This window comes from Heloderma suspectum, chromosome 3 (genome assembly GCF_057233095.1).
Source record: "Heloderma suspectum isolate Gila_16-S chromosome 3, 16-S_ref, whole genome shotgun sequence".
Lineage (NCBI taxonomy): Eukaryota > Metazoa > Chordata > Lepidosauria > Squamata > Helodermatidae > Heloderma > Heloderma suspectum.
The window spans coordinates 88,975,697-89,000,562 of record NC_139460.1 but is presented as its reverse complement, the minus strand read 5'-3'; the positions used below and the strand labels follow the sequence as shown (position 1 = coordinate 89,000,562).

The window sequence follows — 24,866 nt, the reverse complement described above, 5'->3', positions numbered from 1 at the left end:
GCAGCTTTGACAAACACTGTATGTATGTCCTCTGAGATCTGCCTCTCTCTTTTTTGAAGGAACACCATTTGCTCTAGCATAGCCAGAAAGATGCTGCCACTCTGTGTGTACAAAACAAACTGAGGGAGCATACAGATGTAACGTTAAAACAGACGTCACAGTGGTTTTTCCTCCCTTGGGTGGAATCCCTAGATTCTTCCTGCCTTTGCAGTGTAAATGATGGTCGCAACTATTATACTAGAAAGGTAGATCAAATTATCCATATGGATTTTGCAGGAAAGATCAGTGGGCAAAACTGGGGAAGAATTGAATATCTTGCTTGCAGATCTTTCCTGCAAAGCCCATATGACTTCTGCATTCTGAACTCTTTCTTGATGGGACATTTCTTTGAGGAGAAAGATGACTATGTCAGAAATAGCCTCATGAGCATCCTATACTATTATCTGTACCTATATCACCTATATCTAGAACTAGCCATTGCTAGAAGTAGGAGAAAAGAGAGGGGCGAAAATGGCGTAGTGGCCACCATTTGCATTCCCTTTTTTCTTGCCATAATAGGCTACATAAATATTTACGTAGCCTATCACACGGCAAAAAAAAAAAGGAATGCAAATGGCGGCTGTAGCCGCCACCATTTGCGTTCACTGTTTGTTTGGGGTTTTTTGCCGTGATAGGCTACGTAAATATTTACGTAGCCTATCACGGCAAAATATAGGGATGCAAATGGCGGCGGCTACGGCAGTCGCCATTTGTGTCCCTGTGCAGGCTGCCCAGCGGCCCGATGTCTGGCTGCAGGCGGCCCTGGCTGGCAGCTCTGCAGAATCTCTGCTGAGTGGAGCCAGCTGGAGAGAATTTCGGGGGGAGGGATGGAGTGCCTTCCCCACACGGCAAATGTCACCCTTCGAAAAGGTAAGTGACTTTCGTACATCCCTATGATCAAGCTGTACAGATCATTTGTCTTTGTCAATAAAGTTGAGCATATATCCTTATACTGTGAGAAATCAGATAATCATAGTGCATGTTGTAAAAGCAAACATAAAGTCTGTGATTCAGGATCTTTTTACCCTACAACCCTAGCATTGTGCAATGGTGCCTGGTCCATCTGAGGTCATGAAACACGTTGGCTAGGAATAGGGATGTAGGAGAAAGTAATTTCTGTTCCCTTTTTATCAGGATTTACTCAGTTTGTACCTTCTGGATTGAACACAGACTCAGACAAAATATGAAGTCAAAGTCTGTACATTTCCAGGCTTGCAATGTGATTCGCAGACCCACACACACAAAATGTTCAACAGCATGTGTACACTTGAAAAATGTGCATGAAAAAATGCGTACTTTTAAAAAATGTACAGAAATATGCTTTAGTCAATGGGAGAAGAATGCATACATTTCAAAGATGTGCACAATTGATGGGTACATTTGGAAAAATACACACAAAAATACACACAGTTTTTTGTGCAAAAAGAAAAAAACAAAGGTCGCAATCTGAGATGGACTTGAGTTGGAATGAGTGTCAAGATAGAATTTGGAGAACTTTGGTAAGCTTGAGTTTTGCTGATTTGCACACCCCTAGCTGGGAATGCCCCTTCATGGATCACTGCCTTGTTGTGGCGAAGGGGCTTGCATAACTCAGTGAAACCATAAGCTATGCCGTGCAGGGCCACCCAAGAGGGACAGGTCATGGTGGAGAGTTCTGACAAAATGTGGTCCACTGGAGAAGGAAATGGTAACCCACTCCAGTATTCTTGCCAAGAAAACCCCATGAATCAAGGTAAGCTGGAGGTGGTCAAACATGAGATGGCAAGATTGAACATCGACATCTTGGGAATCAGCGAACTAAAATGGACAGGCATGGGCGAATATAATTCAGGTGGCCATTATATCTACTACTGTGGGCAAGAATCCCTTAGAAGAAATGGAGTAGCACTCATAGTCAATAAAAGGGTGGGAAAAGCAGTACTGGGGTACAATTTAAAAAATGACAGAATGATCTCAGTACGAATCCAAGGCACACCATTCAACATCACAGTAATTCAAGTCTATGCCACAACCACTGAGGCCAAAGAAGCTGAGGTTGATCGGTTCTATGAAGACCTACAACACCTTCTAGAACTAACACCAAAAAAAAGGTGTCCTCTTCATCATAGGGGATTGGAATGCTAAAGTAGGAAGTCAAGAAATCACCGGGATAACAGGCAAGCATGGCCTTGGTGTACAAAATGAAGCAGGACAAAGGCTAATAGAGTTTTGCCAAGAGAACAAGCTGATCATAGCAAACACTCTTTTCCAACAGCACAACAGGCGACTCTACACATGGGCATCATCAGATGATCTATATCAAAATCAGATTGGTTATGTACTTTGCAGCCAAAGATGGAGAAGCTCTATACAGTCAGTAAAAACAAGACCTGGAGCCGACTGTGGCTCACATCATGAGCTGCTTCTTGCAAAATTTCAGCTTAAATTGAAGAACATAGGGAAAACCACTAAACCATTCAGGTATCCTAAATCATATCCCTTATGAATATACAGTGGAGGTGAGGAATAGATTGAAGGGTTTAGACCTGATAGACAGAGTGCCTGAGGAACTATGGACGGAGGTCCGTAACATTGTTCAGGAGGCAGCAACTCAATCCATCCCAAAGAAAAAGAAATGCAAGAAAGCAAAGTGGCTGTCTGATGAGGCTTTACAGGCAGCTGAGGAAAGAAGGGAAGCAAAAAGCAAGGGAGAAAGGGGAAGATATATCCAACTGAATGCGGATCTCCAGAGAATAGCAAGGAGAGACAAGAAGGCCTTCTTAAATGAACATTGCAAAGAAATCGAGGAAAACAATAGAATGGGAAAGACTAGAGATCTTTTCAAGAAAAACAGAGATCTCAAGGGAATGTTTTGTGCAAAGACGGGCATGATAAAGGACAAAGAAGGCAGGGATCTAACTGAAGCAGATGAGTTTAAGAAGAGGTGGAAAGAATACACAGAAGAACTATACAGGAATGATCTGAATGTCCCTGATAGCCATGATAGTGCGGTCACTGAACTTGAGCCGGACATCCTTGAGAGTGAAGTCAAGTGGGCCTTAGGAAGCGTTACTAACAACAAAGCTAGTTGTTAGATGACAGTATTCCAGCTGAGCTATTTAAAACCCTAAAAGATGATGCTGTTAAAGTGCTGCACTCAATATGCCAACACATTTGGAACACTCAACAGTGGCCACAAGAATGGAAAAGGTCAGTTTACATTTCAATTCCAAAGAAGAGCAACGCCAAAGAGTGTTCAAACTACCGCACAATTGCGCTCATTTCACATGCCAGCAAGGTGATGCTCAAAATCCTACAAGCTAGGCTTCAGCAGCATGTGAACCAAGAACTACCAGAAGTACAAGCTGGGTTTCGAAGAGGCAGAGGAACTAGAGATCAAATCGCCAACATTCAATGGATCATGGAGAAAGCAAGACAATTCCAGAAAAACATCTATTTCTGCTTCATTGACTACGCTAACGCCTTTGATTGTGTGGATCACAACAAACTGTGGCAAATTCTTAAAGAGATGGGAGTACCAGACCACCTTACCTGTCTCCTGAGTAACCTGTATGAGGGACAAGAAGCAACAGTAAGAACTGGACATGGAACAACCAATTGGTTCAAAATTGGGAAAGGAGTATGACAAGGCTGTATATTGTCACCTTGCTTATTTAATTTATATGCAGAGTACATCATGAGAAACGCCGGGTTGGATGAATCACAGGTCGGAATTAAGACTGCCGGGAGAATTATCAACAACCTCAGATACGCAGACGATACCACCCTAATGGCAGAAAGTGAAGAGGATCTAAAGAGCCTCTTGTTGAGAGTGAAAGTGGAGAGTGCAAAAGCTGGTTTGAAACTCAGCATTAAAAAAATGAAGATCATGGCATCTGGCCCCATCACTTCCTGGCATATAGTATGGGAAGAAATGGAAGCAGTGACAGATTTTATTTTCTTGGGCTCCAAGATCACCGCAGACGGTGACTGTCGCCATGAAATTAAAAGACGCTTGCTCCTTGGGAGGAAAGCTATGGCAAACCTAGACAGCATAGTAAGGAGCAGAGACATCACCTTGCTGACAAAGGTTCATATAATCAAAGCTATGGTTTTCCCAGTAGTAACGTATGGCTGTGAGAGCTGGACTATAAGGAAGGCTGAGCGCTGAAGAATTGATGCCTTTGTACTGTGGTGCTGGAGAAGACTCTTATGAGTCCCCTGGACTGCAAGGAGGTCCAATCAGTCAATCCTAAAGGAAATCAACCCTGACTGCTCATTGGAAGGACAGATACTGAAGCTGAAGCTCAAATATTTTGGCCACCCAATGCAAAGAGAAAAGTCACTGGAAACGACCCTGATGCTGGGAATGATCGAAGGCAAAAGGAGAAGGGGACAGCAGAGGATGAGATGGCTAGATAGCATCACCGATGCAATGAGTATGAATTTGAGCACACTCCGGGAGAGGGTGGAGGACAGGAAGGCCTGGCGTGCTATGGTCCATGGGGTCACGAAGAGTCGGACACGACTTAACAACCGAACAACAGCAAGCTGGGAATGATGGTAATTGTAGTCCAACCCATCTGGAGGGCACCAGGTTGGGTAAGGCTGGTATGGAGAGTCCCTTTATCTGTGAATGATAGGATGACTTCTGAAAGCCATAGTCAATGGAGGCAATAACCTTATTGGGACCAAACCAGTGGAGGCTGGTGACTCCGATGTCAGTGGGGCAGTAAAACTGCTCCAAGTTTCAGTCAGAACCAGTCAGAACTCTAAAAGAGCTATCCAAGGTGTGAAACAAAGGACCTTAGTTAACTCCTTTAGAGTTCTGACTGGTTCTGACTGAAACTCTGAATGGATTCACTGCCCCACTGACATCAGAGCCACCAGCCTCCACTGGACCAAACAAAATGCCACAAATTGAGCAGCCTTTGAGTTCTCCAGAATCCTTCATCAGGCTGGATGTTAAACAAAGCACCAGGGGGAATGGGGAAAGGAGAGAAAGAGAAAAAAGCTGGCATGATGTTGAAGTCACAAAGTCAGCATTGGTTCAGGCTGTGTGAGAAATCTACTGTCAGTTTTTTTAATTTACTTTCTATGGATTCCTCCAATTTGCACCACCCACAAATGGACATAGACTGGACACATCTTGCATGCAGACTTTTCACATTTCCGGACTTGTGATGTGTTCCAGAGAACAGGAAAAATGTATCTGATAAAATCCATGCATTTGAAAAGTAGACAAAGAAAATGCGGACTTTTCAAAAATGCATACAAACATCCCTTAGTTAATGGGTGGGTGGGTGGATGTGTACAAAAATGAGTACAAAAAATCCGCATGGAACCTTCATAGAATGGACTTAGAGAAGGGAAATGGAGGAAGTTTGTGGAAAGAGACCTGATAGATCCATCCATCCATCCATCCACCCCTAATTTAGGCTACAATCCTACACACACTTACCTGGGAGCAAGCTCCATTGAACCGAATGGGATTTACTTCTGAGTAGACATGAATAGGATTTCATTATTCTTCATAGTCAAAAAATGGAATGTAGGCAGAGATAGCAGACTTCACTGAATTAGACTCTATTAGGTGCTATGTAGGTTTCAGGCTGCACCTAGGATTGCTGAGACAAAGAAGCAAATAATGGATGATCCCCCACTTAAAAATAAAATAAAATCTAGCAATTACTCAGGTTCGGCTCAAACCTTAAGTGAAACATACAGGTTCCTTGTGAGGTACAGAACAGACGTTTTCAGTTTTTATATTAGTGAAGATGGAGATTAATTTTAAGTTTTTTAAAAACTCAATAGAAGCCAAATTGGGTAGCATTACATAGTGGTTTGAGGAATATAACCCTCAAAAGCCGAAGTCCTATCTTCAGGTGACATCTTCCTCCTGCTCCTGAACAGATTATGTGGTTTTCCCCTTTGGGTTATATCCACTAGATGGCATCTCAATTCTTCAAAAGGCATCTTATTTCTTGATCTGTTTTCTGGCTACATTTGCATAACCTGAAAGTGATACCCCTTCATTTATCAATAAAAGATTGTCATATGCCTTCATTAGCCTGCTTCTTCTGTGCATGGATACCACACAATACTTGACGAATGGTTTCATGACAATTTTTTCCCCTCAAGAACATAAAAGCCAGCATTGCTCCAATGATCTTCCCATGTTAACCAGAAAATAGAATGCATAATTTGCATTCAGCTCATGCTAAAATTGTTGGTTCATTAGGTACTTACAAGATGTGGTATGTCATCCTTGTAAGACAAATGAGATACTTATCCTTCCATCAAGTGATATGGATTTCAGGATTCAGCTGCTAATACTGATGCCATCAGGAACATAGTAAACAGTATTGCAGAACTTCTCTTCAAATGTTTCCTTCCAAATCATTACAGTTGTTATCCTATAACATTGTCTAAAACAGCTTTCCCCAACCTAGTGCCCTCCAGATTTTGGACTTCAACTCCCATCAGTCCCAGCAAGCATGGCCAATGATTAGGAAGGTGGCAGTTATAGTCCAAAACATTTGGAGGCACCAGTTTGGAGAAGGCAGGTTGAAAACATGGGCAGAGCAATCCAGCAGCAGAGAGGGAGAGAGGAACCATCAAATCCAAAGCTCTTTTGAACAGCCCCCTTTGGTTATTGTTGCTGTCAGTGTATCATGCTGCTTGCATGTCCTCCTCCTCTCCCTTCTATCCTCCCAAAACTCTGTCAGTAGGTTAGGCTGAGAGTCAGTGACTGATCCAAAGTCACCCAGTGAGCTTCATGGCAGAGTGGGGACTAGAACCTGGGGGCCATCTTCATGGGTAATTTACTGAGGATTGGAACTGTTTGGAGGTCCTTTGCAGCACATGATGTTGTGGCCAGTCCAAAGCCACCCTGGAGTTTACCTGTGGGGAAGCCACATTTTAGCACATTACTTTTACTTTTTTCCCTTCGATTCAGCTCCCTTGCAGTTGAGATGCTGTGTGCCCATCCCTCCGCTTTAAATTCAGTATGATCAGGCATTCCTAGGAGTGTGTCTTTCACCTGGCCATGGCCTCAGTAACCTAGGTAACTAGAGTAACTAGCCTGCCTTTCCAACCCATCAAAGTGCTAGTGCACTCTTCTGTGCCTTCAGAATCGCGCTGGACTTCCTTTTCGCCAGTGGGTGTAACTAGCCTCCATTTCCCAGCCCAGCCCTGTTGAGAGCCATGATTATGTGCTTCTCTGATGCTTGTGTTACTTCCCACTTCCCTGCACAGAGGGAAGGGAACGGGCTGGCTGGAATTCCCTCCCTCTGCTAGTGCTGCTGCTACCTCTTCTGGCCGCCTCCTCTCTTCCCTCTGGCGCATTCTTTAGTTTTCATTGTATCACCATATCAAGGCAGCAAAATACTGGGGCTGCAGGCTCCCGCTCCTGGCCGCCTCCCCTCACTAGATAGCTAGTAACAGCACAGCTCTGATTTTCTTAATGGGAAAAAGACTCTACAGATTCTCGGGGAGGGGGAAACCAGGCAACAGAGGGTGGCTGAGAATGGGTGAAGCCGCTAGATCGCTGTATTTACTCCATGGAAGTACACAACTGGGGTTTTATGAGTGGGAAAGACAGGCTGCAGACTGTCAATGGGTAAAGCGGCTAGATCCCTGTATTTACTCCATGGAAAAGAAGAAAGGAGATGGGAGCTCCAACTCCCTGACTGTTGGCTGGAATGGGGCGAAATTGCACTGGTGGGGTAGGGATGTACGAAAGTGACTTACCTTTCCGCGGATTATGTTGATGGTGGGGGGGAGGCGTTCCGTCCCTCCCCCCGGAATCCTGGCCGGCCGGCTGTGCTCCGCAGCAATTCTGCGGAGCCGCCGGCCGGCTCCGCCAGCAGCTGGACATCCAGCCGCTGGCTAGCAGGGATGCAAATGGTGGCAGCAGTAGCCGCCGCCGTTTGCATCCCTGCAGTCAGCCGTGATAGGCTACGTAATGTTTACGTAGCCTATCACGGCTGACTTAAAAAAAACACCAAAAAACGCGCGTACGCAAATGGCGGCGGCCATGGCCGCCGCCATTTGCATTCTTTATTTTGGCACGTCTTAGTTTACATAAACATTTACGTAGACTAAGACGGCGAAAATAAGGGGAACGCAAATAGCGTAGCCATTTGTGTACGCGCGGGTTTTTTTTAAGTCAGCCGTGATAGGCTACGTAAAGATTTACGTAGCCTATCACGGTGTTTTTTTAAAATCTAGCCATGATGGGCTATGTAAATCTTTACGTAGCCTATCACTTTTTTTGTTTGTTTGTTTTTTTAACCTGGAAATGGCGGCGGCGGCAGTCAGTCGGAAGACCGGCCGCCGCAGCCGCTGAACTGCCGCCGCAGCCGCTGCCGCCACCAGGAAGATCCGCCCAAGGCAAGTCTCGTCCCGGGGGGGGCGGGCCGTTCCGCCGCTGATTTCGGGGGGCTGAATGCACTGGCATTCAGCCTCCCTGAGATCCGTGGCGGAACTTTTGTACATCCCTATGGTGGGGTGCTCTCATGGACAGCCTTCAGATGCTATCAGGGATAATAACGGGGTAGCTGGGGGGAGCCTGGACAGAGGTGAGAAACAAGCCTCTCTCTTGAGCAGAACCTGCCAGGCTGATGATGTTCCGTTCTACTCCCCCAACCCCATCTGAAAGTACGTTGCTTTCAAGCGCTGTGTGATCCATGAAAAGTGGATTTTTAAGGTACGTTACATTCCGCTTTTCTTGCTTCATATGTCCCTGATGGACCAAAGCTGATTCCTTGAAAATTTGGATAATACTCCAACACGCTTCTCATTCCATTGTCATGAAGATCTCCCCACCCCGATTTCCAGAGTCCCAGTCCAACACTCTAACCACTGCACACTGCCTCTGCAAAATCCCACCCTCCCAAGGACCATAGGATTGTAGCCTAAATTACCTGATACACTTTCCAGATGAAGAGGAAAGGAAGGAATAAGCATCTTTGCAAGTTTAAATAACAGGTTTTGATAGACAGGAATGAATTTGGATAATTATTGGCATTACCCAAATTAGATAATGGTATGTAGATGCCAGAATTATTCTACAAAATATTCCTGGAGAAAGCTGTGCAGCATTATTTATGAACATTTATTCAGAAGCAAGTCTCACTGAGTTCAGTGGGATTACTCCCAAGGAAAGGAACATATGATCACAGCTTTAATGCAAATCAAGAATGGAATTGAATTTGGAATGTTTTTATGTCTTTGTTCAGGGCACTGTACCATGGTGCTTAATCTATAGCAGGCCATCAAAGCACTGCAACAAAATTCCTGCTGTTGGACATGTAGCAGAAGAGTAAGGCTGGACAGAACATAGGAAGTCCTCCAGTGATGCAAATCTTTTCCTCTTACCTGGTTTTCCTTGAAGGGAGTCTGTTCTCCATTTAGGTGGAATTGCCCTTCAAATTCTACTTCAAACCAGCTTACCACATCATTATAATCTTGGTTTCTAGGAGCTATGAAAAACCAATCCAAACTTTCAAAATTCACAGTTGGGTGATACCTTTTATAGGACCAACCAAAATGCCACCATTAGTCTGGGTGGTAAAAATAAACTTCCCTATTATTTACTACCTACCCTGACGAAGAGTTCTGGTGAACTCAAAAGCTTGCACAATTTTGGGTGGCATTTTATTTAGTCCCAATAAAGGCATTGCCCAACTGGGGATTTTTGGATATATATTTTTTTCATGGACCAATGTGGCTGTCTGTGTTTTTAATGTGCAATACAAATATTGTCTGTCAAACGGAGGTGTAGTACTAAATTTTGACATGCAGGTTCATTATAACATCCCCCAGGAGAGTCCAAAAATGCAGGTATCTGTGTTGAACCATTATATCCCAAAGAGCAGCAGTACATAGCATAATACCCAATTTGTTAGGATAAGCTGACAGTCGGCACCCCCACCCTCAGCTGTACAACACTGGCAGATATTGCTCTGGCAGATGATGTCATTACTCCTGCTGTGAAAATGGTACTGGGCTGGGGCAGCAGTCCCTGTGTTCCTGCTCCACTACAAGACTGCTGTCAAATTTCAAACTTCGGGGAGCAATGTACGTAGATGTTCACCAAATCTCTGTGGTAACTGAGTTCTTCATTAATGTTTCAGAGATACGGGTGAAGTGTGTAACTGCAACATAACCTGAATATTTTCTCAGTTGTTGTTTTTTAACCAAGAGCCTTCCTTACCCACAAAGCTGAACTATAAAGGTAAAACAATATCGCCTGAAAAAAATCTTCATTTGCGTGCCGTGTCTTCGGGAGTAAAAGATCGAATCCAAAACCAAAGGTTATGCCCTTTTCTTATCAACATCTGTGTTTCAAAAGCTCCGTAATTAGTTTGACTTTTCAAGTGAAATCCTCAAAAAAATTAGGAAGATAATGAAGAAAAATGTCACCATCTGGTCTCAGACTGGCTTGGAAAGGGATGTTGTTTTTTAAATGGATTTTATTCCCCAATGTGATTTATCATATCAAAGCTAAAGCACAAGTTGATAAATGGAAATGAACGTATTTTTGAGTAGATTTTGTAAAAGCAGAGTACAATCCAGAGAAACCTGAGCACAGAATTTAAGAATCATGGAAATAAATATTCTATCTGTCTATCAAATATGGTAGACTGTCAAAAACAACAACATCTCAGTTGTTATGACAATCACTCCCTGACCTCCTCTGTGGGAAGCATTTTTATTCTGATAACTTTTATTATTATTTAATACTGAAGTCATTGGGATGATCTATTTAGTCAATTTTACTGTGTTTTTAGGCTGCTCCCATTTTATCATCCTGTTTGGTGAAAGACTAAATCTGATCTGATCTTGAACCTGACTGCACATAAGGCCCATGGAGGGCATGAGCTTAACATGTGCTTTTGTGCTTTGGCTATTGGGCGGTATAGAAATGAAATGAATAAATAAAATATTGAGTCCTATCAATTTCAGTGGGCTAAGCATGTGTAACTCTCTCTGGATTATGATCTTGGGCCCAGTAGGAAACTGGGAGGAACTGACAGCTCCGATGCATGTCCAGAACTTCTCAAGAGCAGGGGGGACTCCCTGGTTCTTTAGTCCAAGTTCCACGTATGCCAGCCTTTCCCACTGCCCATACTGGCAGGGAATTATGGGAGTTGCACTCCAACACATTTGGAGGGTGCAAGGTTAGGGAAGGCTGACATATGCAGTAAATATAACCTCTATATGCAGAGTATTTTCCTGCTTAAAATAAAACAGGAAGCTCCTGTAGACACAGACTTGTTGTTTGTGCCTTTAAAAAAAGTTTTAAAATATATTATGTTCTCACACCTGCACTTGTTTTATCTCTTTCATATAATAGATAAGCAAATGAGAAAACAAATGGATTCCAGGTATGCTGAGGAACAGATGGCTTGGAAAAATAAAAGGTTTGCTGAAACAGTGTATAAAAGGATTCACTTAAGCATACTGAGATTTATGGTCTTCTGGCAGCTAAGTAATATTTGTATTGAATGCCAGAACCATTGGTATATTAATGGGCACAACGTTTGTATACATTTACTTACATTGTATTATTTATGATGGTTTTAAGCTGCAGGTGTTCTAAGAGCTACCTTTGGCTATGAGATTAATTTCAAACATGAATACATTCCTCAGTATGGAGTAGGGTCAGGAGGGCTTCCCTCAGCACATATGATGTGGCCAGTGGGGGTGGGTAATGTACTGCTCCCATTTGGGCTTAGGGATGGACTAACTCACCAGGTCCCATGCCGCGCACTGCATGTCATGTGCCAGGACCCCACTAGCTGCCTATCTCTGCTTGCGATATGCAGCAAGCCACTGGCCACTGCACAGGTACTCAGTGACTGGTGCGCAGCTTCTAGATCCCTTGCCAAGCTACCATTTTACATAAAAATGGTAGCTTGACCTTTTTTGTAAATCATTTGCAAATGGGAATTTACAAGAAAGGAAGAGCCACCATTTTGCGGCTTGGCGAAGGATCGGGGATTGCCGCTAGGGATGATGAAGAAATTTGAGACAAACTAAAATGAGCTCGGATTTCTAAGAATCCGACTTGCAGAGGCATGCAGAGTCTGTGGACTTGTGGATGTTTTTTTAACTTTCCCAAAATTTACACATATTTATTTGCAGGAAAATACGCACGTTTCTGCAGAGGAAAAGTTAAATGGAATTGGGGGAATGGAATTAAATGTTACGTGCTAAGGTAAATTATGTAAATTGTTACAAAACCTCTTACGTAATTATTTGCGTATTTTTCTGCATGACAAAAAAATTGCATCCATCTGTGAGCGGACGATGGACCAAAAGGAGCCTGACAATCCACAAAACTCAGACATAGCAGATTTTGCACAGTCCGTACATCCCTAATCGCTGCACTTGCCTGGCTCAGAGCACGCTGAGCCAGACAATCACAGTGATCCGCAGACTGGCGTCTGGGGGGCTGAGCCAGCAATTTCTTGCCAGGCCTCAAGCCCCAGCAGGATGCCTGCAACATCCCTATTCTAGCTTGCCCTTAACCAAAGAGGTGTAGAGAAGGGCACAGCATGGCTCCTGCCTCATTACTTCCCATACAGCTGTTACGTTTCACTGAAGATCTAATTCAGCCTTCCCCAACCTGGTGCCTTCCAGATGTTTTGGACTTCAATATCCAGGATGTTTTAGAATACAGTTCCCAGGATTCCTGACCTTTGGTCATGCTGGTTGGGGCGAATGGGAATTGAAACCCAAACTATCTGGAGGGCACCAGGTTGGGGCAGGCTGACCTAATGGTCTAAAATGAATAAAGTGGCGGCCCTGGTTCACTCAGTTACTGTGTCTCATCTCTTTATTTTGGGTGTGAGCAGAGAAATTTACTCATGTATGTGAACCAGCCCACTGTTGGTAGAGGAGAGAGAGATGAAAAGGTGAATATACATCTCCACACTAGATAAACAGGAGTAGAAAAGAAGTCAAGAGAGAGAGCTGAAGTATATAAGGTGCAATATTTAGACATCTTCTACAAGACTCCTAATTTTCAGGCTAAGTTTTTCAGTAGCTTGAAAGCAGGAGTCCTCTCCCACATACTCAGGGGTGGCATCTCCTTTTCTGTTATTAACAACTTCCAGTTAATTTTCTTCTGGTCTTTTAGTGTTCCCAACATGTTCAATAGGGTCTAGTTTCCAAGAAATGAATCACACGAACAATATATCTGTCATGTCTCTATAACTGCTTCCAATGTAAAGGGCGAAAATTGGAGGGATCTGGTCTTTCAGGCCAAAGGTCTGGATTCTCAAAGGATGTTGGTATGCTGTCTTTGTCATATAGCAGTGCTCTGCTAACCCTTCTAGATGTTAGTACTTCCTCCCCAGAATTATTTGATTCAGCACCTATCTGTACTTCATGAGTTTACATAATTGCCTTACAGACTTCATTGTTCCAAATACTCTACTCTTCGGGGTTAGGCTGAGCTCGAGAAAGCATTCTAGCAGCACGCTCGTGTTGTTTCAGATTTTCCTTGTCATCTAGTATAACTTCATGTGGCCTTCTTGACAGTGCATCTGCATCTACATTTGCTCTTCCAGATTTTCAGACAATATAAAAGTTGTACAGTGACAAAGCTGCCACCCACCTGTGACCACCTGCATCCATTTTTGCAGTCTTCAGCACATATGTCATTGGATTGTTGTCTGTCATCACTCTAAATTCTGCACCATATAAAAATCATGAAATTTATCATAAACGGCCCACTTTAAGGCAAGAAATTCTAATTTATGAACTGGATAATTGCATTCACTAGAACTCAGTCCTCTGCTAGCATAAGCAATGACTCGAGGTTTTCCATTCTGTACCTGGTACAGGGCAGCTCCTAGCCCAATGAAACTTGCATCACTGTGAAGAATATATAGAAGTTTCCAATCAGCAAATCCAAGAAGTAGTGCAGTGGTGAGTTTCAATTTTAAACTCTCAAAAGCATTTTGAGAATTTTCATCCCATCTACCAGCAAGGGTTTGTCTTCTATCCCATTTCCTCCCTTTTCCACCCCCAGTAAGAAAGGAATTCAAAGGTTTTGCAATAGGAGAATAAACCTTCAGTAATATCCAGCAAATCCTAAAACTCTGCGCAATTATTTTATAGCAGTTGGCATTGGCCACATTGTAATAGCATCAGTTTTCTCTTTATCTGGGTGAACTCCATCTTGAGAAATCACATGTCCCAAATATTTTACAGAAATTTGAAACAGTTTACACTTTGAAGGTGCCAACTTCAATCCATATTCTTGTAGTCATTTTCAGAACTTTCAAGAGATGCTCTTCATGTTCCTCATGAGTGGCTGAGAAAATAATCAGATCACCTAAAAAAAGTTACTGTCTCAGTTAGACGCATGCCATGCATGCCATGCTCCATCATCCTCTGGAAGGTAGCTGGGTCTTTTGTTAGTCCTTGTGGCATCTTTTTGAACTGCCAATTTCCAAATGTTTGGTGAAGGCTGTTTTGGGCCAATCACTTGGCTCGACTATTATCTGATCATATCTAATTTTGGGGTCCAATACGGAGAACCACTTTGCTCCTGCCAACAATGCAAATGTTTCTTCAATTCGAGGCAGTGGATCTTTCAATTTGTGGCAGAACATCTTTTTGAGCCATGCTGTTAAGCTTTCTATAATCTACCACTATTCTAAGTGCTCCAGTTTTCTTACACACCAGCACCACTGGTGAGGCGTATGGGCTGCACATTTCTTCAATCACACCCAATGCTACTAATTCACTCAAATGTTGACGCAGATCTTCAAAATCAGAAGGTGATACCCTTCTAGTCTGTTCTTTAAAAGGCATATTCATTGTGAACTCAATTTTGTGTGTCACTCCTGAGACTTTTCCAAAATCCATATCATGCATAGAAAATACAAGCAAGCAAGGGGCTATACAAGCAAGCAAGCAAGCTCCCAGCAAGCGAGCGATCAGAGCACGCGAACAGGGAGAGCAAACAAGAGTTCAGCGGAGGAGGTCAAGGGGGTGGTCCCTAACAAATTTTGTTTTCAATTTCTTTTCTTGTAACACACACGTCCATGTTAGTGGGATGCTGTGGTTAACCCCCAGTGAACAGAGGACAAAGCACAGGCTATCCCTGTACCATAAGAAAGCTAGAAACATAAAAGGAATAGAGATTATGGAAGGAAAAGACTCTCCAGTGCTGGTGACCTGCAAGGTGTGTGCAATGTTTGCTTTCTTGCCTGAGATCAACATGGCCTACATGTGCAACAAGTTGATTACACTGTTGGAAGAAAAGGTAAGAAGACTGGAGCAGCAAGTGTCAACCCTCCAGGGAATAAGAGAAGACAAGGAGTTCTTGGACAGAACGGTGGAACTACGGCAGCAAAGTGAAGAACAGAAGCTTGAAGAGCAACAGCAAGCTGAGGCAGAAAAGGAAAATGCTGAGGCGAGGAAAAATGAAGTACAGGATAATCTGTGGAAAAGGGTGACAGTTAAGAGCAGAAGGACTAGAAGCCAGTCTGCACCAGTGGAAGCAGTGGAACCATTTTCAGGTACTTGAGGATGAGACTGAAGGACAGCCTGCAGAGAAGAATTACAAGGGACCCCACATGAGAGCAATCAAGAGGCTGAAAGTCAGTCAAGCAGAGGCAATGAAACTAAGGCCTACAACAACAAGAAGAGAATAGTAGTAGTCGCGGGAGACTCCTTGCTGCATGGGATTGGAACCCAAGTATGTCGCAAAGAGCCATGGACTCGCCAGGTATGCTATCTCCCAGGAGGACAGATTAGAGACATGACTGAAGGGTTGTCTACAATCATAAAGCCCACTGACAGGTATCCCTTTCTTCTCATTCATGTGGGAACAAATGATACCACCAAGTGGAGCTGTAGCAGAAATCAGAGTCAGAGAGACCACGGAGTGCAGGAAAATGAGTACTTCTTTATTAACGCGCGGGCTTAAGGCTGGAATCTCTTCCAAAGAGCCAGAAGCCCCGAAGCATTGCCACACATTACTTTTATAGAGTTGATGACACACTAGCGACTCTTTCTCCCACCCCCTCTCTTGTGGTTATACAGTTAGCACAGTTGTTTACAGTACAGGAAATGGGTTATAGGGCATTCTATGTAAAGAACTGAGATACAGTTGCTGCAATAAGCAAAGAAACAGAACTCATGACTATGTTATGCAATCCCCCCTTGCTGACAGGAGAAGTTTAATTCTGCTGTCCCGCTACCAAACTATGCTAGCTCAGCAAGAACATGAGGCCACTTAGTCTGACCCCTTAATATGGCTGCTACACTCCCCCCTTAAACGCATAATTTTATTACAATTATAGCATTTGATTACCTGAGCTAAAAATGTAATTAGCAAAATGAGCATATTGCGAGATTTGCATAGCATTTTACTTTTCTTTATCTAACATCTTGCTGAGCCATTAGAGCATAGCTGGGGGCAGTCTTTGTGGTCAAGACAGTAAACAGATTAGTTAAGCAACGTATTATCCACGGGGCACAAAAACATAACAGTACTCCCATTAATGCTACTGGTAGAACCAAAACAAATAATGCTTTGAGCCAACTGAGATCTGGAAGGCAAGAGGTCAACCAATCGAGCCAATCATGGTGCCCTATTTTGATATCGTTGACTATTTGGTGCAATTTGTTCATCTGTCTGCCTATAGCATTGCTGTTATCAGTCAGGTTAAAACAACAAAGCTCTTGGTGTGTCTCACAGCCCAGATGATGGAGGAGGTAGAGGTAATCTATTCCAGCTCTATTTTCTAAAACGGCACCCCTTAGGTCATGAAACTCTTTATTTAGTAGGGTCAGTGCTTGTGAGGTGGCATTTATACTTTTGGCCATGGCACAAGCTAGCCGATTAATTTCTAAACCATCGGCTAATGCTAGACCTGGAACTCCAACTAATGAGACTGCCAACGCCAATTTTTCTGAATCTGAATAAAGTTGCAAGTGGCTATTGCAACTTTCGGTTAGCTGGAGTACCCGGCGCTGCCATTTTGTAATCCTTTTTTTAGTTGGCCAGGGGGGAAGAAATGGTGCTAGGCGACTGAGGCAACATGGTTGGCTGTTGGATAAGTTGGCCGGAATAAATGACCAGGTACGGGAACCACAGGTCCAAAACCACCCATTGGGCAAAAGTATATGGGCTTCATTATAGGATATATTTTGAATTTCATTACAATGGAAGGGGGAGCCAGGGATAGTTTTACATTTTTTTGCATATTTTTGACAATTGATCATTTGAGCACACGTAGCATTTGTGGCAGCAACAATGGGGGTGTTTAGATAAAATTCTGCAGGGGGTAAGGTTTTTGAAACTACACCCCAATCAGCATTTTGGGAATAAGTTAAACTTATTCTATAAACTTTTAACATGGTATCCTTCTTAATTTTTTCAGGATGATTACAGACAGGTATTAAACAAGTAGGAATGAGCTTACTGGTGGGTATGTTTTTTGGCAGGCAAAAATGATTGGTTCCAGTAATGTTGGCTAAATGGAGCCAATAATTTTCACCAAACTGCTGGGGCAGACTCTCGGGCCCCCCTTTCTCACATTTTATTAAGAAAGCATAATTCAATACTATTAATTTTATTAACTTGACAGCATACATACTTAATCTTCTTTTGAGATCTGACCGTACGCTGGGCAGCTATTCACCTGGCTAGCCGCAGTAGGGTCTAGTCCCCTTCTTCAATTCTCCAGTTGCAGATCTGACCGTACGCTGGGTGGACAGTTTCCCAGTGTGTCCACAGTAAGGTCTAGTCTGAATCTTCTTACTGTTTTTTTAGAATGATTTTTAAAGGATTTTCAAGATTTCTGTTTACCGCCCACTCCCCCTCCCTTGCCCTCTTGACTCGCGTCCAGTGTATCCAGGGCTTAACTCCGGCTACTTTCACAGCTGTAGGGGTGGAAAGTAGAACCGTGTTTGGTCCTCTCCATCTGGGAGTCAGAGGGTCATCCTTCCATTCTTTTATCCACACTTCGTCTCCTGGCTGGAAAGGATGAACTTCTGTAATGGGAATTGGGGGTCTGTTTTCCAAGACAAACCGGCGCTGGGATTGGAGAACCTTGCCCAGTGCCTGAATTTCTTGTCTTAAACTGACATTTGCCAATTCTTGCAGGTCTCCCCTCAATCCAATCAAGATCTGAGGAGGCCTACCGTACATTAGTTCAAATGGGGACAAACCAGTAGTTTTGTGAGGGGTACAGCGAATTCTGAACAGAGCTAAGGGCAATATTTCTATCCATTTTTTCTTGGTTTCTTGACACAACTTGGCTAAGTGGGTCTTGAGGGTTCGATTCATCCTCTCTACCTGTCCAGAACTTTGTGGACGGTAAGTACAATGGAGTTTCCATTGGATGCCGAGTAAACGGTTAATTTCTTGCAACACTTTGTCGATAAAGGCAGGGCCGTTATCGGATCCAATAAACAGAGGTAACCCATGTCTGGGGATAATATCTTTCATTAGGGCTTTTAACTTCTCTCGCTTTTTCAGTCCGGGTGGGATAGGCTTCTACCCACTTGGTGTAAGAACACACAAACACTAATAGGTGGTGGTAATATCCTGCTCTGGGCATGTCGATGAAGTCAACTACTAAGGCCTCAAAAGGAAGAGAACCATTTTGCTGAATTCCTGGTGGAGGCCCTTTTCCTTGCCTTGGATTATTTCTGGAACATTCTACACACCGCACAGATGCTGAATTAACAAGGCTGTGTATGCTGTTGATGTAAACTTGTTTTTGCAGCAGTGCTGCCAGGGCGCTCTTTCCAAGATGAGTAGCTTTATGTGCTGTCTGCACGATGCTCCAGGCTAGCCGATGAGGCACATAGATCCGTCCATCTGGCAGCTCCCACCACTTCTGGGCCGTCTTTTTGGCTTGGAGGGAATTAACAGCCATCTGATCTTCTTCAGGAGTATATGCTGGACACACATCTGTCAAGTTAACCTGGAACAACGGAGTCATTACAACTGCCATCTCTTCTTTTTCTTTATTTTGTTCACCTTGGAGGGCAGCGTGCTTTGACACTTGATCTGCCCATCCATTTCCTTTTGCTACATCACTGGTTCCCTTCTGATGTCCTCGACAATGCATTACCACTACTTGTTTGGGGTGCCACACAGCATCTAATAAGGCTGATATTTCTGTTACATTTTTGAGACTTTGGCCAACTGAGTTTATTAACCCCTTTTCACGGTACAATGCTCCATGGGCGTGGAGGGTAGTGAAGGCATACTTAGAGTCTGTGTAAATATTGACAGTGAGTCCAGCGGCCAGAGTTAGAGCTCGGATGAAAGCAACTAATTCCGCTCTTTGGGCTGAGGTTCCTATAGGCAAGGAGTTGGCCTCTATGACTTTGTCTCTAGTTACTACTGCATAGCCGGCGTACCTCTTTCCATCTTGGACAAAACTGCTTCCATCAGTAAAATAGGTGATATCTGGGTGTGTCCATGGGCTAACACGCAAGTCTGGATGGCTGGAGTAAACTTCATCCATAGTTTCGATACAATTGTGTTCGGGTTGATTTCCTGGTTCCATCGGCAGCAACGTGGCTGGATTTAAGTTTGATGACACTTCTAACTTGATTCGCGGGTTCTCACAGAGCATAGCTTGGTACTTGGTCATGCGCTCGTTAGTGAACCAATAATTTCCTTTGTACTCCATCAAGGTGAGTACTGCATGTGGAACTCGGAGAGTTAGCTCTTGTCCCATTGACAACTTATCGGCTTCTTGGACCAAGAGAGCTGTTGCTGCAATGGCTTTAAGGCATGCTGGCCAGCCTTTGGCAACCGGGTCTAATTGTTTGGATAAATATGCAACAGGTCGCTGCGAAGAGCCTAGCTGCTGTGTTAGTACTCCTACGGCCACGTTGTCTCGCTCATGTACATACAACAGGAAGGGCTTAGTCACATCAGGAAGTCCTAGAGCTGGCGCTTGGAGTAGTGCTGTTTTGATGTTCTTTGGGGCTCTTCCCATTGAAACGGTGCCGTCTCTGGACCCTTAGTGGCCTCATACAAAGGCTTACTCATTACAGCGAAGTTGGGAATCCAAATTCTACAGAACCCGGCAGCCCCCAAAAACTCTCGCACCTGCTTCCTATTGGCTGGCTCAGGCAAGGCACACACAGTCTCTTTTTGTTCGGGACCCAATTCTCGCTGGTGCTGAGACACTATGAACCCTAGATATCGCACCTGGGTCTTACATAGTTGCGCCTTTTTCCGGGAAACCTTGTATCCACATTCCCACAGGAGTTGTAACAGTTCTTGAGTGCCTTGCCAGCATTCAGATTCTGACGATGCTGCCAGAAACAAATCATCTACGTACGGTAACAAAATTCTTTTACCTGGCTCAGAACGAAAGTTTTGGAGGTCTTGACCTTAGGGCAGTTCCAAACAGTGTCGGAGAATTCTTGAAACCTTGGGGTAAACGGGACCAGGTCAGTTGGGTCTTTCTCCCTGTTAATTGGTCTTCCCACTGAAATGCGAAGATGGCTTGGCTCTTAGGCACTAGTCGGATGCAAAAGAAAGCATCTTTCAGGTCCAGAATAGTAAAATGAGTAGCTTCAGCTGGAATTAATCCTAACAGAACATAAGGGTTGGGAACGACTGGGTGTATTGTCACGGTTGCTTGGTTGACCAGCCTCAGGTCTTGCACCGGACAGTAGTTGTCTGTGCCGGGCTTCTTTACTGGTAGGAGGGGTGTGTTCCAGGGTGACTGACATTCTCGGAGTATCCCATGTTTCAACAGACGGTCTAGGTGCTTCTGGATTCCTAGTATCGCTCGGCGCGGTAGTGGATACTGTCGTACATGCACTGGTATTGCTCCTGGTTTTAATTCGACCACAACCGGGGGCACACATCTAGCCATTCCTGGTGGGTTATCTTCAGCCCACACCCCAGGCACCTGAAAGGCTCGCCACGGCTCTTCATCAAGTACTGGCATGGTCCAATGTAGTCTCCACTCTTCTTCTTGTGGGTAGGTGAGTGTTAGGAGCTTACCCTTCTGGGGCCGTCGAAAGGCCACAACAGCTGTTCCATCTTCTTCAAAGGATATTTGGGCCCTTAACTTTGACAACAAATCACGCCCTAATAATGGCATTGGACACTCGGGCAGATATAAAAACTGATGCTCTACTATGTGACTCCCGAGTCGACAAGTCCTCTGTTGCAACAAATGCCTTTCTTCCACTACACCAGTCGCTCCCACCACCCGTACTTTTTGATGGGTGAGGGGTGCCACTGGGTAGGTTATTACAGAGGAGGCTGCTCCAGTGTCTATCATGAAATTGATATTTTGGCCCCCCACAGTGGCAGTGACCAAGGGCTCCCCGGGGCCAAGATTAAGGGGGCCCGGTCTGTCCTATTCGAGACTTTCTGTCGCAGCCATCCCTGTGAAGGGATTTATCTCATATCTTTTGGTTGATTCTCCTTGTATCTGCCAATTGTTTGGTTGCCAGCTTGGCTGTCCCCTTCCTCGTCCGTGGTAGCCCCCTCTATTTTCTTCTTGATATGTCTGATTGGTTCCACCTTGACACTCACGCCACCAATGCCCATCTTGTCCACACTGGGCACACTGATTCCTTCTCAAAAATTCTCTTCTTCCTCCTCTCTCTCTTCCTCGTCCACGTCCTCTTTGGCCTCTGCCTCTGCTTTCTCCGTCTTGCGGTCCCACTAGCGCTGCCACGAGCAGTTCCGCCTTTCTGACCATTCTCTTCTCCTTTTCTTTCTTTTCTTCTTGATCCCTATTCACATAAACTTTCTGAGCAACTTCCAAAAGTTCTGTCAAATTTTTCCCTGCAAAACCACTCAACTTTTGTAGCTTTTTCCTGATGTCTTTATAACTCTGGGCAACAAAGGCCATGTTGACCACCTTCATGTTACTTTGGGCTTCGGGGTCGAGGGGGGTATACTGGCGATATGCATCCAAGAGGTGCTCCAAATATTCTCCAGGGGCCTCGGTCGCACCCTGCAGCACTTCGGAGACTTTAGTCATATTAATAGACTTTTTCATTCCCGCTCTCATGGCTTGTAACAACAAGGTTTGGTATTGAGTGATGCGCTCTAAGCCTGCCGGTGTGTTGGGATCCCAATTGGGATTTGCTAAGGGCACTCTCTCTCTCATCCACCCCTGGGGATTTACATGATTTTCTGGGGCTCTTTCCAGGGCAATACGTTCCACTTGCTGATGGATTCGTCGCCTCTCTTCCATGGTAAACAACGTTAGAAGCAGCTGTTGGCAATCTTGCCAATTGGGCATGTGTGAGGCCATAATGCTGGAGCACAGCTCCACTAGCTCATGAGGCTTTGTGGTATATGAGGCATACTGGGTTTTCCAATTCAATAGGTCTGAAGTTGTAAAGGGGGCATAAGTATACGCCTGGACGGGGATATAATGCTGTGCCGCTTCGGGATCCGGGTTGTGCATCATCTGGGTGACCTGCCTCAGAGGAAACAGAGGCCGTGCTTCATTCTCTGACTGATGAGTAGTAGATGAACTTGCCTCCTCTCTTGTTTTGTGGGAACACAATTTTTTAAGGGTTACCGCCGATTTTGCTAAATCATCTGCCCAATGCTTTAATTCCTCAGTTTCCTTAATTAATGCTGATTGGGGTGTAAGGGGGGAACCCCCCGATCCGGTAGACATGGAAGTCTCGGCAGGCAACATATGGGAGTTAAGGACCATAGCTGAGATCGGTGAATTACTGCCTGTGGGGCTTGAAACTGATGGTGACAGCTCTAAGTCAAAGCGAGGGGCAATGCCTCTGCGGGGGGCCTGAGGAGATGACATGGGCTCAGGAGCCACTGGGGCCTGCGGATCTAAGTCCTGTCGTGGCGGCCTCACAGTAACATGGGCCCGCGGTGGGAGCGGGGCGTAGGTGGGTGGTAACGCCGTTAGCTCTGTCAGATCTTCACGCGGGGCTTCTAACACTGGTTGCATCTTTTTGGCTAATTTTTCTTTTCTAAGCACCAAAACCTTGGCCTGAGTTTCTAAACATTTCCTAAGCCACGGAGGAGAAGTGCGGACCACAGAATCCCACGAATCGATATAGGGAAATTGGTCAGGGTGCCCAGGTTCCCCAACTATGATGGCATACACACGGCTAATTGTACTGGGGTCCAAAGAGCCTTCAGTAGGCCACCCTACACCAAAAGACGGCCACTCTACTTCACACAAGGTACGCAACCATTGAGGATTCATGGGGGGGTCACCATAATCTCCACTGAAACCTTTTTTAAAAATTTTCAACATACATCCCAAGGGGGTGCAAGATTTGCTTCCCCCACCTCCCATAGCCTCCCTCTTAAGATGGAGACAGACACAAAGAGGGAAGGGGATTGGTCAGTGAGTAAGGGGTCTCACTGGCTGACACAAAAGGAATTTCACACCACGCACTTTGCTACTGGCCTGGGCACCCGGACCGTCAACAGTATGCGTCAGAAACCGCAGCAGCCACTCACACAGTCATCAATCTCTCCACTGCATTCATATGTCCCTGCCACCCACTTTTCCCACTTTTCACTAGAGCGGAAAAACGGCTTCCCCAGCTTCCTCAGCTTCCTGCTGAGTCCTGTCCGTGCTGAGTACTGGTGCCCGCTCGGGGGTGTGATCAGGCCCCCCTTCTACCCGCAAGGAGTAGGTTCTACCAACACTGACCTTTTTCTTAAGGTGGGGCCCTCTTTTTTCTGCCCAGTGGCCTTTCTCCCTAAAGGCGGGGCCCACTTTCTACCCTATATACTTGCCTTTCTCCTGAAGGCTTCCAATGTGGGTTTCAACTCAATTGCAGCTGCGATACAGGCAGGGCTCAAATTCCTTTCTCCGCTCGCTGGTTCCCTTGATGCTCACAGCTGTTCAGGAGATCCCGGCGCAAGCGGTCTCCTGTTCACCCAACAAAAAGGTTGGTGGCGCCAAGAAGGGAAAATGTGCGCCGAGGTCTCCCTCCTGCTGCGGTGAAAAAGAGCAGGCAAATGCCACCTGTCTGGCTCAGAGCCCGCCACATCCGAGTCACGGCACCATTTATGTAGCAGAAATCAGAGTTAGAGAGACCACGGAGTGCAGGAAAATGAGTACTTCTTTATTAATGCGTGGGCTTAAGGCTGGAATCTCTTCCAAAGAGCCAGAAGCCCCGAAGCATTGCCACACATTACTTTTATAGAGTTGATGACACACTAGCGACTCTTTTTCCCACCCCCTCTCTTGTGGTTATACAGTTAGCACAGTTGTTTACAGTACAGGAAATGGGTTATAGGGCATCCTATGTAAAGAACTGAGATACAGTTGCTGCAATAAGCAAAGAAACAGAACTCATGACTATGTTATGCAATCCCCCCTTGCTGACAGGAGAAGGTTAATTCTGCTGTTCCCACTACCAAACTATGCTAGCTCAGCAAGAACATGAGGCTACTTAGTCTGACCCCTTAATATGGCTGCTACAGAGCTACAAAGAAATCACATCAGACTTTGAAGCTCTGGGAAGGAAACTCAAGAACTTTAGGGCCCAGATAGTTTTCTCATCCATCCTTCCAGTAGTTAGAAGAGGGATAGAAAGGGAAAGAAAAATACTCCGGGTGAATGACTGGCTATGAAGGTGGTGCCGACGTGAGAGATTTGGATTCTGGGACCACGGGCTATACTTCCTGAAAGATGGACTGTTGGCAAGAGACAGGTTGCACCTCACAAGGGCTGGGAAGAATATGTTTGGCCACAGCATGCAGAACTTCATCAGGAGGGCTTTAAACTGAATCCTATGGGGGAGGGAGACATAAAGTTGGGAGTACCAGTGGACAAAGGCTCATGCACCCCAGAGGAGAGAACAGCTCTAATAGTGCCCAA

At 44.8% G+C, this 24,866-nt stretch overlaps 1 protein-coding gene across 1 annotated transcript in view; it reads right to left on the bottom strand.

The window, feature by feature from the left end:
* LOC146349894 (uncharacterized) overlaps positions 1–22,973 on the bottom strand; it is a 28,680-nt gene extending 5,707 nt beyond the window's left edge. The window contains 5 exon segments of the mRNA XM_084845498.1: positions 18,555–20,006; positions 20,009–20,410; positions 20,412–21,359; positions 21,708–22,472; positions 22,878–22,973. Of these exon segments, the coding sequence (XP_084701624.1) occupies positions 18,555–20,006; positions 20,009–20,410; positions 20,412–21,359; positions 21,708–22,472; positions 22,878–22,973 (3,663 nt within the window).
* Positions 22,974–24,866: the final 1,893 nt, after the last annotated feature.